Source organism: Eubalaena glacialis, chromosome 1 (assembly GCF_028564815.1).
Source record: "Eubalaena glacialis isolate mEubGla1 chromosome 1, mEubGla1.1.hap2.+ XY, whole genome shotgun sequence".
NCBI classification, from domain to species: domain Eukaryota; kingdom Metazoa; phylum Chordata; class Mammalia; order Artiodactyla; family Balaenidae; genus Eubalaena; species Eubalaena glacialis.
Genome location: NC_083716.1, coordinates 79506929 through 79524129, shown reverse-complemented (window position 1 = coordinate 79524129; position 17201 = coordinate 79506929). Strand labels below are relative to the sequence as shown.

Here is a 17201-nt window from a genome sequence, read left to right as displayed (position 1 = left end):
ACACATTGGGCAGCCTTGGTTTTCACTCCACACCCACCCTAAGGTCAGGGCCAAGTCAAAAAAATAATCCAATTTCTAAAGCATGAATGAATAATGCAAATTTAAATTAAGACATTATGGAGAGATAGAGAAAATGGTTAAATCACACACCAAATAGCAAAATTTAATCAAACTTGCCCATTAAATATCTCTGTCTCTCTTCCACACCTTTACCCTTGGTTCAGTGTTCTTCCTCCTCTAGGTCCTCTAAACAATTTTATAAAATCCCCTTCATCATGCCAAGCTGTTTTGCTAGACTTCATAGCCTGGCACACTGCAGTCTGCAAAACAAAGGCCCTCTGGCGCTCTCAGATCATCCCATCATCGTAAAATGTATATTTGTAAGTTTTTATCTTTTAGAGATGCAAACTACCTTATTTAGGAGTAAAATGTCATGTCTTTAGTTTAAAATATCTTTGCAAAAAAAAAAGAGGAAGAAAATGCAATAAAATATTAACAACGGTTACATTTAAGTGGGGACCATATGGTTGCTTGCTATGCTATTCTCTACTTTTCTGTAAATTTGAAATTCTTTTACAGTTAGAAAAAAAAAACCCCTTACAACTCACTATCCCTTTCTTGAGACCCCAGGGCAATATTGAAGGCTCTTGTTTGTTGGCTTAACCTTTTTCTCCCTATTAAGTATCTAATAACCCCAGTTTTATTTTTCGTAAAACTCTCCTCTGGCTTCTAACTCATAACATTTGCCTTTCTTCTGCAACATCGTCTGTTCTTGGGGATCACCCTATAAACAACACAAAAGCCGTCGTCTAAAAACTAATTTTAACCATGACTCATTAGGTGAGTTATTAAGGTCATTTTCATTACTTTCAAATTGCGACCTGGACTATCATTAGAAAGAATACATGGGTTTAACAAATACAATGCATAAACATTTTAGGAAATTAGCATTTAACTCAGGACCCAGATGATCATCTGTGATTGCATTAAAAAGTATTCTTAAAGAAATGAGATAGATGAAAATAATTATACTTTAAATAAACCTTTTAAAATATAGCACACTTCTGTATGATTTAAGGGAAGAGATACTATCTCATTAAAACATGAGTTGGATTGATTTATACATTTATCATTATTACATATAATATACTTCGATGAAATAAGACCTGTTCCGGAACGATCAATTTTGTGAAGCCAAAAAATGTCACCCTTAACTAAAACTATATTTCAGAAAGCCTTTGGAGAGGGAATGAATTTACTTTTGTGTGATTTGGTTGTCAGGGCTCTGTCAAATGGTAGGCATTAGAGACAAGAAAAAAAAAGGCATTTCTGATTACTAAATGCCAATGCTAGAAAAGTTAAAACAGTAACTTTTAAACATTTTACCTTAGACTGAAAAGAAAGAAATTTTAAAAAACTATTTCAAGGCCATGGGTTTCAGATAAGATCATCTCATTTTTTATAAAGTAGCAGAAATTTGAAATGCTTTTTCTCTAAACTTTTCAAAAAGCAGAAGGTGACATGATGCTTTCCCACATCTGTATTAGGATGACCTGAAACCACCAGTTATTAAAAAGATGGTCCTCAAGGTCTTTCAATGGAGTCCATGAAGTCAAAACTATTTTCATAATGATACTGACATGTTTCCTGCTTTTTTCACTGTGTTCACATTTATGCTATTGGTGCAAAAGACATGGTGAGAAAAACTTCAAGAGCCTTAGTACAAATCAAGATATTGGTATCCATCTTCATACCTTATATGTTTCATCACCACTCACTCACAGTAAAAGCAAACAAATTTTTAAAAAATGCTTCATCTGAATTACAATTGTTGCCAAGAAAAAGCACTTACGCAATTGTTTTAGTAGCCAGCTAAAGTAGCCACTTTTCCCATGTAACCCTGTATGTATTTGAAAGAATGTCTGACAGACACAAACTACGGTTACTCAGACTTGAGTATTTGGCAGACATTTTCTTGAAAACAAACAAGGAAAATAACTGACAGTAACTGTTACCAATGATAAAATTTGAGCTTTCCAGCAAAAATTAGAATTTTTGGAAACTTTTATCCAACACCATGATTTGACAGCTTCCCAACACATAAAGATTTTCTGATAAGCCTATTGGTGATACTAACAAAAGTGATTTTTTAGCTGTTGTTTAATAAAATGTGTCAACATTTTAAAGTTCTTGCATAACTCAGAGAACCAATATTTTTCGCATAACCAATTCATGATGTTACAAAATCAGACTTGAATGCTGACTTATTCAAAGTACAGAATAAACAAATTGATTTAATATTACAGAGCACGAAAAGTATATTGATGTGGTTTCAGGTTCCATATTGCAAGTAACCCTCAGAAAACTATCATACATCAAGTTTGGGGATAGTATCAAAGAAGAGTTTCTACAGTTACCTGAAAAGACTATTGAAAACCCCTCCCTTTTCATTTATGTGAGACCAGATTGCCTTCATAAACTTCAAGCAAAAAAGCATTGCAATAGACTGAGTACAGAGAAGACATGAGAATCCAGATGTCTTCCATGAAGCCAGGCGTTAACGAGATTTGCAAAAATGTAAAACAAGGCCGTCCTTCTCACTAAACTTTTTCTTTTGGAAAATAGAATTGTCTTTCATAATAAGTATGTTATTTATGCTAACATGTACTGGGTTTGTTATTATTATCTTTAAATGAATTACTAAACAAATATTTTTAAATTTCAGAATAAATATAAATAAGTAAAGTCCACATAATTAAAAGTTCCTTGGGGTCCTAAGTAAAAGAGTGTAAAGGGTTCCAAGAATATAAAATTTGGAAACCACTGCCTGAAAGCCTTCTTTGGTCTCCAATCATTTTTAAAAATTAATTAATTAATTTGGCTGCACCACACGGCTTGTGGGATCTTAGTGCCCTGACCAGGGATTGAACCCAGGCCACGGCCATGAAAGCACTGAGTCCTAACCCTTGGACCACCAGGGACTTCCCTGGTCTCCAATCTTTTTTTTTTTTAATTTATTTAATTTATTTATTTTTGGCTGCGTTGGGTCTTCGTTGCTGCGCGCGGGCTTTTCTCTAGTTGCGGCAAGCGGGGGCTACTCTTCGTTGCGGTGCACAGGCTTCTCATTGCGGTGGCTTCTCTTGTTGCGGAGCACGGGCTCTAGGCGCGCAGTCTTCAGTAGTTGTGGCTCGCGGGCTCAGTAGTTGTGGTGCACGGGCTTAGTTGCTCCGTGGCATGTGGAATCTTCCCGACCAGGGTTTGAACCTGTGTCCCCTGCATAGGCAGGTGGATTCTTAACCACTGCGCCACCAGGGAAGCCCCTCCAATCATTTTTGATCAGACTCCTACCAGTGAAAAAATTTTGAGAATCGACCTCCAGTATAAGCATAATCATTTTTAAAATGAAAATACCTACACAACTAACAATTCAAAGCATAATCGTTAGCAAAATATAATTGTTTTCCTTTACTTACATAGGTGAAACTAAACATATTTACCTGTTCTAGCATTTCTTTTCCATACTTTATGTTTCATTCCACATACTCTGGGTGAGACCACAACCTCAGAGGCCTCTCTTCCCTGATCTCCTCCCATCAAACAAGACATCACGCTCTTTATCACTCCCACTGCCTCAATTATCAACCTCCCACCGTGTGAACTACCACTGCCTCAGTTCACCTGCTCCAGATATTTTCTGCTCTGAACAATGGCCTCCTAATCACCATCTCAGCCTCCAGTACTTTCCCCACCAATCTACTGTCTAACCCACTGTTATACAGCTCTCATCACATTACTCTCCTGCAATAAAGTCCAAATAAACCCTCCATCATCGGGTCTCTGTTGCAAACCAAGCTTTGACATATTTGCAAGTCCCCTCATGACGTATGCATTCCTTAAACAAATATCTCTGAAAAGACCCCTATTATCCACTGTATCTCATGCCTCTGAGCATTTGAGCTCCTGGAATGTCCTTCTCCCACCACCCTCACTCCTTTTCCAACCCGTGCCCACCTGATCACATCCCACCTGCCCTTCAAGACTCAGCTCAAGCACCAATTCCTGCATGAAGTCTTCTTCTGCAGCCCCTCTCCCACACATACATACTATACCCGCACTGAATGCTGCTTTCATTTTATAATTGCACTTATTTTACTGTGTTACAAGTTACATGTGTACAAGTCTCCTCCCCCAACTAGACAACGAGCTACCTGAGGGCAGGCTGTGTCTTATTCATCTGAGTATCCTGGTTCCAGGTCGGAGCCTGGCACAGAGTGTTAAAGTTATTCTACTACTTTTTCCCATAAACCTCATTTGAATTCCCCAATGTTAAGTCACATTGGCTAATTTCAACCATTTCTATCTATTCTTACTCTGGCTGTCACACTCTCTCTTGCATGTTTCTCTTCTTGTCTGTGTCTCATTTTCTCTATTCATATAACAAACACACACACACAGTATGTATGTATGCTTGTATGTGAGTGAATATATATTTTAAAAAAATATCTTTACATCTGCTTTACAATTAAATGATGCTGGTTTTTTTTTTACTTACACCAGAAAATAAATCTTAGCTGTAAAAATATTTAAGATTTTTTTTACTTTCACAATAATTCATGTAACAGGATGGCATCATTAGAATACAGAATTAGAATTATATGGTTTGAAAAAAAAAGATACAACTACTTTACAACTTGTATGTATCACAGGATGATGGTTTGGGCAAATCACACTAAACAGCCTCATTTCCTCATTTTTCTTAATCTCTGTCTGTAACTAAAAAACACCCAGATCAATTAAACTGATAAGAGAGATATAAGAAGAAAATATAACTGAAGTAAAACACTCTAATACAATAAAATGCATCTAATTCAGAAATATAAAGCAAGCATCTCTAAGGAAACAGTATATGAATAAAATCACACAAAACGGACAAGCAGTAAACATTGGAAATTGTGTACATATTTTGAAAATTGTCTATGAATTGTTTTTAAATATTCTTTCATTATATACATATTTTTGTGTATATAACTAAACAGACATCTATCAAGCCCCTACTTTTATATATGAAAATTTCTCCCTGCAGTATCTCTATGAAAAGAGAATATTTTAGTAATAATGCATTCTAATATGGCAATCTTAAAAAGTGATGAGGGTAAACTTACAGAATCCAGACTGTATGTGTAAAATAGGGGTTAGGTATAGCACCTAGGACTTTCTTGGTTTGGCCACTGGAAGTCTCATATCCTGGAAAACCCCTTCGTCCTGGGTAAACCAGAAGAGCTGGTCACTGTGTGTGCCTCTTGGACCTGCCTCTTGGTCATCTGGGAGAATTTCCCTTCTCTATGTTCTGAAACAAGTATTTGATCACCTCTTAGAATAGCTAAGCCAGTAGGATTTATCATCTTGACCAAAGGTTAAGGTAGGCAATAGCCTATAATATTCCAGAAGTATCTACCTCTAGAAATAAAATTGTGAGAATGGAACTTCGGATGCTGAAAAAGATAAGTTTAGAGCATCCAAATGCAATTACTGTTTATGTTTCTAGCCTAAAACATCTGCATGGAAAAAGTTTAAAAGTTTAAGCAGGGACTTCCCTGGTGGCGCAGTGGTTAAGAATCCGCCTGCCAATGCAGGGGACACGGGTTCGATCCCTGGTCCGGGAAGATCCCACATGCCGTGGAGCAACTAAGCCCATGCTCCGCAGCAAGAGAAGCCACCGCAATGACAAGCCCACGCACTACAACGAAGAGTAGCCCCAGCTCGCCACAACTAGACAAAGCCCATGTGCAGCAACGAAGACCCAACGCAGCCAAAAATAAATAAAATTAATTAAAAAAGAAAAAGTTTAAGCAACTGGCTAGCTTTTTGATTGACATGGCTTTACAAAAGCATATAGCTTTGACACTGGCTTGATTAAAGCACAAACTTTATATGCTTAGCATGAGTACCCTGAACATGACACTGGCTGGTCAATAGCACAGGCTTGGGACCAGGCAGGCGTGGATTCAAATCCCAACTCTATCACTTATTGGCTGTGTGACTTTCAGTTTCCTTATCTTTAAAACAATCTCATAAGATAGTTGTAAAGATTAAGAGACATAAAAAATGTAAAAGATTTCAGTATCTGTGCTTGGAATATAATGAAGTACCCAAAAATAGTCATTATGCTGAAATATTTTTTTACTTTTCCACCTGAGTATTATGGCATTGTATAGCTCTAGCCTCAGACTAATTAGAAAATCATAGTTCCTTTTTATAACTGAACACCCATGAGAAACAAAGGGCGATCTTTAATGGCACAACTCTTAAAAACAAACAAAAAACAAGGGCTTATAAAACTACCTGCTAAAGCGAATATCCAGAAAACAACCTTTATCTCATTTTCCATCACTAGAGAAGGAGAATCAGATTGTCTATGAAAGTGGGTTATGCCCTCCTGAAGCTCAATGGACTATGCAGATATTACCAAGAAAAGGAAGGAAGAGAAAATTGAATGTTTCCAAAATCAAGAAGAGATTATTAAGAAAACAGTAATCAGGTAGCTAAGGAACAATATAATCTGAAGAAAAGAGAAAGCAAGAAATTGATTTTGCGTTGTCCTTTTCAGAAAAGCAAAGGGAAATAATTGGGAAGAAGCTTGAGCAAGTCATTAAGGGCGTATTTCCTGCGGCCCCTCTTCCCACTCCTCCCAGTGTCCCACCACATTTTCTTTTTCCCGATTTTAGTAAAGTTATTGAGAACACAGGAGCCTGAATTACCAGGTTTGGCAGTATGACATACAGTCACTTGAAAACCAGCAAGCTGCCATTTTATTCTAGCTACAAAACCCAAACAAGATAACATCATATTCTCAAGATAGTATTTTTAAAAAACTGGTAAAACAGAATTATGCCAACTAATACACTTCAGTATTCTTTTTGATGTTTTTATATTATAAACATACCATATAACTTTAATTTTCTTTCTCTATATTATTTAATCTGTTATACAAATATTTCTGATTCAATAGAGCTTCTTCAGTTACAAAAAGCTGCTGCTGTGGTCTTGAACTAAGAGGTCAGAAAGGAATTTAAGGGGAAGGGAACAAATATTCATTACACACCCGTGTGCCTCTCTACATAGATTATCTCATGAATAGTCACAATATCTCCGTGAAGTCACGTTAGTCTCATTTCGTAAGCAATATAAACGGAAGCTCAGAGAGGTTGGATAATTTTCCAAGGTCACAAAACTGATAATGATGGTGATGCTAGTGAATATTTATTGCTTTAACTCATCGATCCACAAAACCCTAGAAGGTAGTTACTATTATTACGTTCAGTTTAAAAAATGAGAAAACAGTATGTAAGTAACATGTCTACAGTCCACGGCTGGCAAGTGAGTAAGATAAGATTAACCCACACGGCCGAACCCCAGAGTTGGACTGTTAGTGCTTTCTCCTGCCTGTGCCATATTATCTTAAGAGACCATCTAGTTCATTCCAGACAGAGGAAAATGCTTTGAATACTGCACAGAATGGGTGCTCAATATATGTTATCATTAGACTGAATCTTTCTTGTTTTTTCTAAGGAATTCATAATACAGAAGGGAGGAGTTTAGACGGTGTAATAATTTCCTGTTACTTCCTTTTCAACTGGATACTCTACTTCCAATGGCGACAGAATGGAAGTGTCATTGTTCATTAAATTCCCATTTATTTACCCTACAAATATTCCATGAGCCCTATATTCTGAGCCTACTGACAAAATAAAACCACAAAGAAGTCAACCATGATAATAAGTGTTAATAATCTCCTAGCAAGAAGTAGCTCACAGGGGCCCAATAATTACTACAGTGCGTGACTTTTTAAGTATTGAAATTAAAACTTTAAAATTTTTAAAAATTAGTTAAAATTACTGGAACCTGTAAAATTATTATTGAAATTAAAATTTAATTGATTTTTGACTATTGAAATCCAACTCAACTCTTTCATTTATCTTATTTTTATTTTGCTCGACTTCACTTAGTCCTTACAAGACCTACGTGAGGCAGGTTTCTTAGTCTGCCTTCACAGATGAGGAGACAGTCATTCTTGGAGACCGAGGGGCTTGCTCAAGCTCACAGGACCTATGTCTCCTGACCCGAAGCCCAGGGCTCTCTCCATGAGCTGACAATCTCCTCCTAGTCACAGGGATTCAGAACCTGTTGCCAAATCCGAGTCATATACAATCTTCAGACGTGAGCCTGTTTTCTGACCCAGATTCCATTAAGTGAAGGAAAGGCCAGGATTCCAGAAGGAAGGACGTTGCAAAAAACACTATGGCAAATATACAGACAATAATATCCTGAATCTTGCCCCAAAGAGAACTACAATCACTTATTTAGGTATCATACACAAGGGACAGTGGGATGCCTTTTGAGCACTGTAGGACACAGGAAACGAACCGGCACTGTTAACTAGGGGCCTGAGGCACTTACATGGCCTCCCCTTAGAGGGGGTCACATGAGGGCCAGTAATGTACGCGATCATGGCCCAGCTCTGGCCCACAGTGGGTCCACTGAGTCCATGGGCCCATCCTAGTTATTTCCCCAGTTCCTGATATTTAACTGGAGCACATGTACATAGTAGTTGGTATAACCTTCTATCTACATGGGTTTTGGCCAGTGAAGTAAAAGTTACCATAGTGGGGAAAGCCAAGTGGAAGCCCTGTAAGCCCACCAACGCCAGCAGCAGCCAGAAGAGTAAGTCAAGGCCAATATCAAATCCTATCTCATTAACAGAAGATCATGGGTTCATGGGGAGAAGGGACAGGGTTAGCTACTGAAAGGTTCCAACACCATAAGCCAAATCAAAATCAGTTTCACAGGTTGGTAAAGCTCTCTCCATTGCTACAGAAATTCTGAAATTTAGTTATGGGAGTTACCTAATTTTGTCTTTTTCTTTCGATATATCCTTAGATATGCTTCCAACAAAATCAAATGTACATAAAATCTTAAACACTGTACATTAATTTTTTTCTTTTTAAAAATTCATTTTTATCTATGGGGAATACAAATACTATGGTATCACTCACTTGCGGTCAATTTTTAAGTCAGTGACAACTTTGGATATGTACTCACAAAGGCTATACCTTAACCTTGAAACCATGTGAGGGAGTAAAACCCCATGAAATTTTAAATGCTTAGTCCAAAGTTTTGGGGAAATGCCCAAATCATGCCAATGGCATAATGATTCAACTTTCTATGTAAAAAGGGGTTTGTCCTAAAAGGAATAATCCGATGCTCATACACAAACACAGATATCTACATTTTTTTTTTAACTTGTAAAAGCATTACTTTTTTTTTTTTTTAAAGATTTATTGATTGATTGATTGATTGATTGCTATGTTGAGTCTTCGTTTCTGTGCTAGGGCTTTCTCTAGTTGCGGCAAGCGGGGGCCACTCTTCATCGCGGTGCGCGGGCCTCTCACTATCGTGGCCTCTCTTGTTGCGGAGCACAGGCTCCAGACGCGCAGGCTCAGTAGTTGTGGCTCACGGGCCCAGCTGCTCCGCGGCATGTGGGATCTTCCCAGACCAGGGCTCGAACCCGTGTCCCCTGCATTAGCAGGCAGATTCTCAACCACTGCGCCACCAGGGAAGCCCCTCTACACTTTTATTTTCATGATTTTAGACAAGAATGCAAGATGACTATTCAATGAATACCTTCAAATTCTACACCAGAGAGCAACATATTTGCATGTATAGGTTTAAACTGTATTAAGCACTACAGGGAATAAGTAATATAAAATATCAAACATACAACCTGTTCTCAAAGAACTAACACGTGACCTGCTTATTTAGATTATGATCTGAGTAGAATTTGGGTATGTAGTTAAATTTAAAATAAACTTTAAGAGTTCTAAAAGCACTACAAATAATTACAAATATGTAAAAGAGGTCAGGATCTGGTGTCAGACTGAATGGATTCAACCCCAAATCTCCTACCTATGTGGCTTTAGTTAGTAATTTCACTTTGCTTGAGCTTCACTTTCCCTCTCTGTAAAATGGGCTCGCATGAAGACTCGATGAGATCATATAAAGCAGAGCCTAGCACACACCACCTACTGGAATATTAGCGGCTATAATTTCTATTATTTATTATTGGGGAAATAGTCCCATGTGAAAAAGAGGAACATTGGTAGTCAAAACAATTAAATTCTTTCAGGCTTGACTCAAACCAACCGTCTTGCTGGAATTTGTCTCTGAAGTATTTAAACACCAAAATCCTGAGCCGCAGCGTCTGTGTCCCTGCCTGGGTTGTGTCCGGCTCAGCTGTGCTTTTCCCTTCGCTGCCACGTGTAGCAACGAGATCTTCTCTGTTCCAGTCTTTTCCTTTGCAGCTTCTCCTCCTGTTAATTAGCTGTGTCAGCATTGGCAGGCACCTCTTCCTCCGCCCTAATATGCTGTGTTCTAAGAATTTTGCCATCATTTCTGAACAAATGTCATATAGATGGTACCATGGAACTCATGTCTAGCAAACTGGCTCTTAACATACGTTTATCAAATGTGTTGTGACTTTTCTGACACTAAAGCAAAAACATGTTGATCAGGAATAATTCATTCTTTATATAAAATGTTTGAAACTGTTTAGCCTTTTATCGGAATTTCATTAGGAAAATATCAATCTTTCTACAGATTTATAACTTATGTTCCTCTGATTATAACCCAAATCATTTCTTAACCCTTTCATTACTTAAGCAAATATTCAATTACGTTTTACTGTATAATAGAGTGGGCATAATATTTTTATGATCTAAAATAAAATATTTCATTCTCTCTATGTGACTAATATACTTTTCTATTTGTTCAAATTGAATATGAAAAACTAGAACAACTTCTGCCTACACTGTATTTCAACTGTTATTCCCTCCAATTGTATATGATAACATTGGTGTATTATTAAAAAATTCTAATTCCTAAACATTTGGACTTACATAGAGGATACATTTGAAAGTGATTATTTGATTTACAAAATAAATTTTTATTATTCAAAAGAAAAAAAAATTCAGTTCTTTCAGACGTTAAGAAGAAACTTTGAAAGTCGGAGTCTTTTAAAAATTCCCCACCAACAGCTCCTAGGGATCCTGAGTCTGGTGATACTTGACATTGAATACAATGAGTAAAATACATCACAAAAGCATTCCCCCCACAATTGCCAGTGCTCTCAGGCCCTGAGCCCTGTACCCTTTCCTCTGCTGTAACCAAGATCATCATTAATCATCCCCACCACTCAGTTTTCTTCACTCATGCCTTATCTTTAACCAAAATAATCATTATTATTATGTGCTTTAAAATCTGCTTTTTACTTCTGCTATCACCTTGTGATTGGGGCCCCGGTGACAGGTGCTGTGGAACAGCAAGGATGTTTAGAACAAAAACAGTTCAACAGAGCCCTGCTTCACCGCCCAATAGGAAAGGGACCACTTCGTACATCAGTGAGAAGTGGCAGGTGTCAGTGACATCTAAGTTGCATGCTTCTCTCCCTCTTTTCCTTTTTTGTGCTAGAGAGACAAGTGCTGAAATAAAAAAAACCTCCCCGTGCCTTGCAAGAAAACAAAATGGGCATTGTTAAAACACATTTATCCTTTGAAGTATTTTGATTCACTGGGAGGACGTTTTACTAAGGCAACCATTTTTGGTGAAGCGGTTGCTGAAAGTGAATTATTCCTGAGCATTTTCACTCCTTACATTAACTGAATAAGAAACGTCACAGGGGTAAAACATTTAACTCTCAAAGCTCAGAAAAGCGTCACGGGGACCAAGTTTCTTACCTACAACAATGCCATAGGAAAAAAACAGAAAGTAGATATTGGGGGCAAAACTGCTCAACATGAGGCCTCCTGCCACCATGAAGCCACTGAAGATTGTCACGGCTCTTGCTCCAAAAGATGAGACACACAGGCTGCACACAGGACCTAAAATCATAAATGAAACCTTCACTTATTTAATAGTAACCTCCTCTCCACATCCTATCATCCGTCCGAAATTTAAAATGATTCTTTCCATCGTAAAACAACAACAGCAATAATAAGCTGCTGTGTGTTCACGATGGGTTGGACACCCTGCTACTTCACATAAACAATCTCTCTTCATTATAACCTCACTGCATTCCTGGGAGGTAGGTGCTTTTGTTATTCTCATTGTTCTGATAAGGAGATTAAAGTTTCAGAAGAGGAAGGTCATGTAGCTAAGAAATCGGGGCTCTGGAGTCAGACTTCATTAAATTTTCAATGAGAGTAATAAGCAGCAGCCACCCTCAGAGTAACAATTAAGAAGTAAAAACCCAGGCCACCTGGCTGTTGAGTCCATCACCTTAACCGCCACACTCTTCTGAGGATTTTGGTCTCCTGTACTTGCCATGCATCTTTTCTACCCAGAGCTCCTATCCAGCACAAGGCCAGTCATATAACTGATGATAAAAATAAACTTAATGATTGACTCAATGCTATCAACAGCATCCTTATAAAGAGATGAAGTGAGGGTAGTTACTCCCTTCCTAGAGAAGATTTTGGCAGGTGGGGCAAATGCCTCTACCCTACCCACCCAGGCATGACTTTGTCAGTATCACCGTCCTACACACTACATGTAACCTGGAATTTGGGGGAGGAAGTGCACTGTTGACTGACAGGTAAAAGGGACCATTACCTGGACCAGTTCTATGCGGAAGTGGGCAACTGCTCATGTACTGGGATTTAAGTGACAGTGAAATTCTCTCTCACTAGCACAGTACCTTGACAGTATCTACAACTACGGAGCTTAGCATATTAGAAATAAAAGGACATGAAGGGTTACTCAGCCCAGCAGTCTTATTTACATGGAAAGAAACTGAAGCTCAGAAGGGCTGTCCATGGCCATGGTTAGAAGAAAGAGCCCAACATTTAAAAGCAAAGAGAAACATCTTAATTGAGTTCACAACAACCTTTCAAGGTACAAATCATTATTCCCGATTTTTAAAAAGCATGCTCACCAGAACGGCAAAAGACAGACAACAATAAGTGTTAGCAAGGATGTGGAGCAATCACAACTCCCATAAACTGCTAGCGTGATCTCCTAAAGCGGAACACAGCGCTGTATAACTCAGAAGTTCTACTTCTACGTACACCTACACCAAAAGTCATGGACATAAATGGTCATAGCAGAACTAGTCATAGTAGCCATCACCCACAGATCCAGATGTTCTTCAGTAGTAGAAGGTATAAGTAGATTCTGGTGTATTCATACAATGGACTATCATATGGCCATGAGAATGAATGATCTACAGCTACACACAGTAATGCGCTTGTATCTCACAAATGTATGTGGAGTGAAAGACACAACAAGAAAAAGTACACATTGTGGAATTCCAATCATAAGAAGTACAAAAATAGACAAAATTAATCTATAGTCAGAAGTCAGGATAGTGGATCTTTGGTAGGGTGTAGGAAGCTATAACCAGAAGGGAACACAGCCCAATTCTAGGTACTGCTAACGTCCTGTTTCTGGATGTGAATGTGCTCATTACATGGGTATGTCTGGTTTGTAAAAACAATTCACTGAGCTATACTCTCATGATATGCACACTTTTCTGTACATATCTTAAAACATTTTAGGAAACCTCAAATGGAGAGATAGTGTCATCCATCCACAGTCTCACTGTTAGTAAGTGGTGGAGCCAGGATCTGATGATCCCAAGCCCATTCTTAGAATAACAGAGAGTCTCTTAAGCACGTATCTAAGACCAGGTTATGAACACTGAGATATCACCAGCTTTCAATGCCTAGAGCCATCCCACATTCCTCCCTGGTCATTAACTGGCCCCTGTCATTTCAAGCCCTCTTGTGTGAGCCAGTATGGAAGAGCAGACTGATATATTTACATGACAGAGGGTAATATTCTACTCCAGTGTTTTAGGAGGAAAATCCATTTGAAAGACCAAACTTATCTGACAGTTGAGCTATGTGTATACCCAATGAGAAACACTTAGACACTTCAAAAATAGAAATGATTTTAAGAGTCAAATTTCATAAATGGATGTTGACATCATAAAGTCATGACCCTTCTATGTTGTTTACCAAATTGTACTGACATTGACAGTCAGTGTTTACAAATTTAACAGGCACATGGAATTGAAATAGATATTGTTACTGGCATACTTGAAAAGTTTCAAGTTTCATCCTCAAAGCAGGACTTCAAATTTATGCTCCTTAATGCATGTTAACTCTACAAGGAAACTCAAAGTTTGGGAAGATGGGGGTGGGGTGAAGGGTAATAATTTTCACAGCATGTACAACCAAAACCACTATTTTATAAAATGTATAATATTATCATCAATTTTGTGATAAATTCTTAAATCATGTTTGCCTAATACATGACTCTTTGAATAAAATTAAGCCTAAGGAAGAAATGAGCAGAAATTCTTTGACAGATGAAAACAGCAAATTGAAAACTGGTTTTAAAAAACTTCTCACCTCACACCTGTCTGGCCTTTATCAAAAAGATAACAAATAACAAGTGTTGATAAGGATGTGGATAAAAGGGAACCCTCATGCACTGTTGGTGGGAAGGTAAACTGGTACAGCCACAATGGAAAACAATATGGAGATTCCTCAAAAACTTAAAAATAGAACTACCATACAGTCCAGCAATTCCACTCCTGGGTATTTATCCAAAGAAAACAAAAACACTAATTCGAAAAGATATATGCATCCCTATGTTCACTGCAGCATTATATACAATAGCCAGGATATGAAACCAACTTAAGTGCCCATCAATAGATGAATGGATGTGGTATATATATACAATGGAATATTACTCAGCTATAAAAAAAGAATGAAATCTTGTCATTTGTGACAGCATGGGTGGACCTACAGAATATTATACTAAGTGAAATAAGTCAGACAGAGAAAGACAAATACTGTATGATTTCACTTATATGTGTAATCTAAAAAACAAAACAAATGAAAAAACATATTTAAACAGAAACGGAGTCATAGATACACAGAGTCAAAGAACAAACAGGTGGTTGCCAGAGGGGAGGGGCGTAGGGGGAGAGAGAAATAGATGAGGGAAATTAAGAGGTTAGAACTTCCAGTTACAAAATAAATGAGTCACAGGTATGAAATGTACTGTGTGGGGAATACAGTCAATAATTATGTAATATCTTAGTATGGTAACATACTGTAATTACACTCATTGTGGTGATCATTTTAAGATGTGTAGAAATATCAAATCACTCTGTTGTGTACTGGAACTAATATAGTGTTGTAAGTCAGTTATACTTCAAAAACAAACAAGCCAACAAAAAAGCTCATAGAAAAAGAGATCAAATTTGTGGTTACCAGAGGTAGGGGATGGGGGAGGGGGACTTGGATGATAGTGGTCAAAAAGTATAAATTTCCAGTTATAAGATAAATAAGGGGGTTTCCCTGGTGGTGCAGTGGTTGAGAATCCGCCTGCCAATGCAGGGGACACGGGTTCGAGCCCTGGTCTGGGAAGATCCCACATGCCGCGGAGCAACTGGGCCCGTGAGCCACAACTACTGAGCCTGCGCGTCTGGAGCCTGTGCTCCGCAACAAGAGAGGCCGCGATAGTGAGAGGCCCGCGCACCACGATGAAGAGTGGCCCCCGCTCGCCGCAACTAGAGAAAGCCCTCGCACAGAAACGAAGACCCAACACAGCCCAAAATAAATAAATAAATAATTTATTGAAAAAAATAAATAAATAAGTACTTGTGATGAAATGTACAACATGATAAATATAATTAACACTGTTGTGTGTTATATATGAAAGTTGTTAAGAGGGTCAATCCTGAGAGCTCTCATCACAAGGAAAAAAATATTTTTTTCTATCGCTTTAATGTTGTACCTATATGAAATGATGGAGGTTCACTAAACTTATTGTGGTAATCAATTCATGATGGATGTAAGTCAAATCATTATGCTGTACACCTTAAACTTATACAGCGCTGTATGTCAATTATATCTCAACAAAACTAGAAGAAAAAAAATTCTCTACTTTCACACCACCACCTGCTGCTTAGTTAGAGGAAACAATCTTGATGTCAGAGGTTAAAGACAAAGAATTTTAGAGCTGAATGGGGCCTTGGAAAGGGTCCAAAGACCTCATTTAAAAAATGATGAAACTGTAGTTCAGAAGGATCATGTGATTTGACCAAGAATCCACAGCTAATCAATGACAGGGCTAAGGCCAAAGTCAGCCCAGCATTCTTCCCAATTGAGATGTATTTCCATTGGCACCTTAATGTTTTTCTAGAAATATCAGTTAAAAAAACACCTATGTACTTTTGTTAATATCTTACAGCCTAAGTAGTTTTATGAATTTGCGGAAGATGAAAACATGACATTTATGCTCATTTTGCTGTTTAAAAGTTTAGAGCAAACTATTTTATTCTCACCCTCAGAACCAGGGTATTTCTAGACTCGATTTACACAGATTTAAACCACAATAGCCCCAGGTTTCATCAATAACAATTAGGGCAAAGTATAACTGGAAGTGACCACTAAGTCACATCGACAAAACTGACACATTTATGTGTTTAGCTCTTCCTAGTAACAGGCAAGTTCTCCAAGATGATAAACCATAGATTACTCCTCAGCACTGGCCTAGTTTCAATTCAACAGATTCATTAAATCAAAGGACTACTCTCAGGGGAGATTTCTTATGAGGCTTCAGGTCTTTTACTTTGCAGAAGGGACCTTTGGAACAAAAGTTAACTTGTAATATGAAGCAGTAACTCCACTCCTTGGAATCTATAAAATTTTAGAAAAAAGGGAGGGAGGGACGTCATCACTGGGTTGCCAATTTTCCTATTTTAACAAGTAAAGACATTTTTAAATGTAATAACTATCTATTATCACTGCCATTTCATTAAAGAGGAAGAAGGGATATTTTAATAAGGAAATAGTGAGAAGGATACAATTTCAGAGTAAAATGGAAGCCAGTAAGAAGATAGTTACACACACACACACACACACACAGACACGCACACACACACACTACATATCACTGCCTTTATATTCATTTTGTCTTTCATAAAAAGTTTTCTTGAACTCACGGTTGTATGTGTATTGGGGTTTAGGGGCCATTATTACTATTACTACCTTCTGTCTGGGTGATTAATCTTGATTGGTTGGATGAACTGAAAATGCTAAGTAGCAGAGCTAGCAGTCAGAACAGAAGACTGG

General features: G+C 37.9%; 1 protein-coding gene across 3 annotated transcripts in view; it reads right to left on the bottom strand.

Annotated features, from left to right (window-relative positions):
• Window positions 1-17201, bottom strand: part of SLC16A9 (solute carrier family 16 member 9) — a 72261-nt gene that overhangs the window by 10068 nt on the left and 44992 nt on the right. For 2 of the 3 annotated variants that reach the window (XM_061198090.1, XM_061198098.1), the window contains exon 3: window positions 11790-11933. The exons of the other annotated variant lie outside the window; for it this stretch is intronic. In XM_061198090.1, coding sequence (XP_061054073.1) covers window positions 11790-11933 — 144 coding nt within the window. The remainder of the gene's footprint in view (window positions 1-11789; window positions 11934-17201) is intronic. 3 annotated transcript variants of the gene reach the window in all.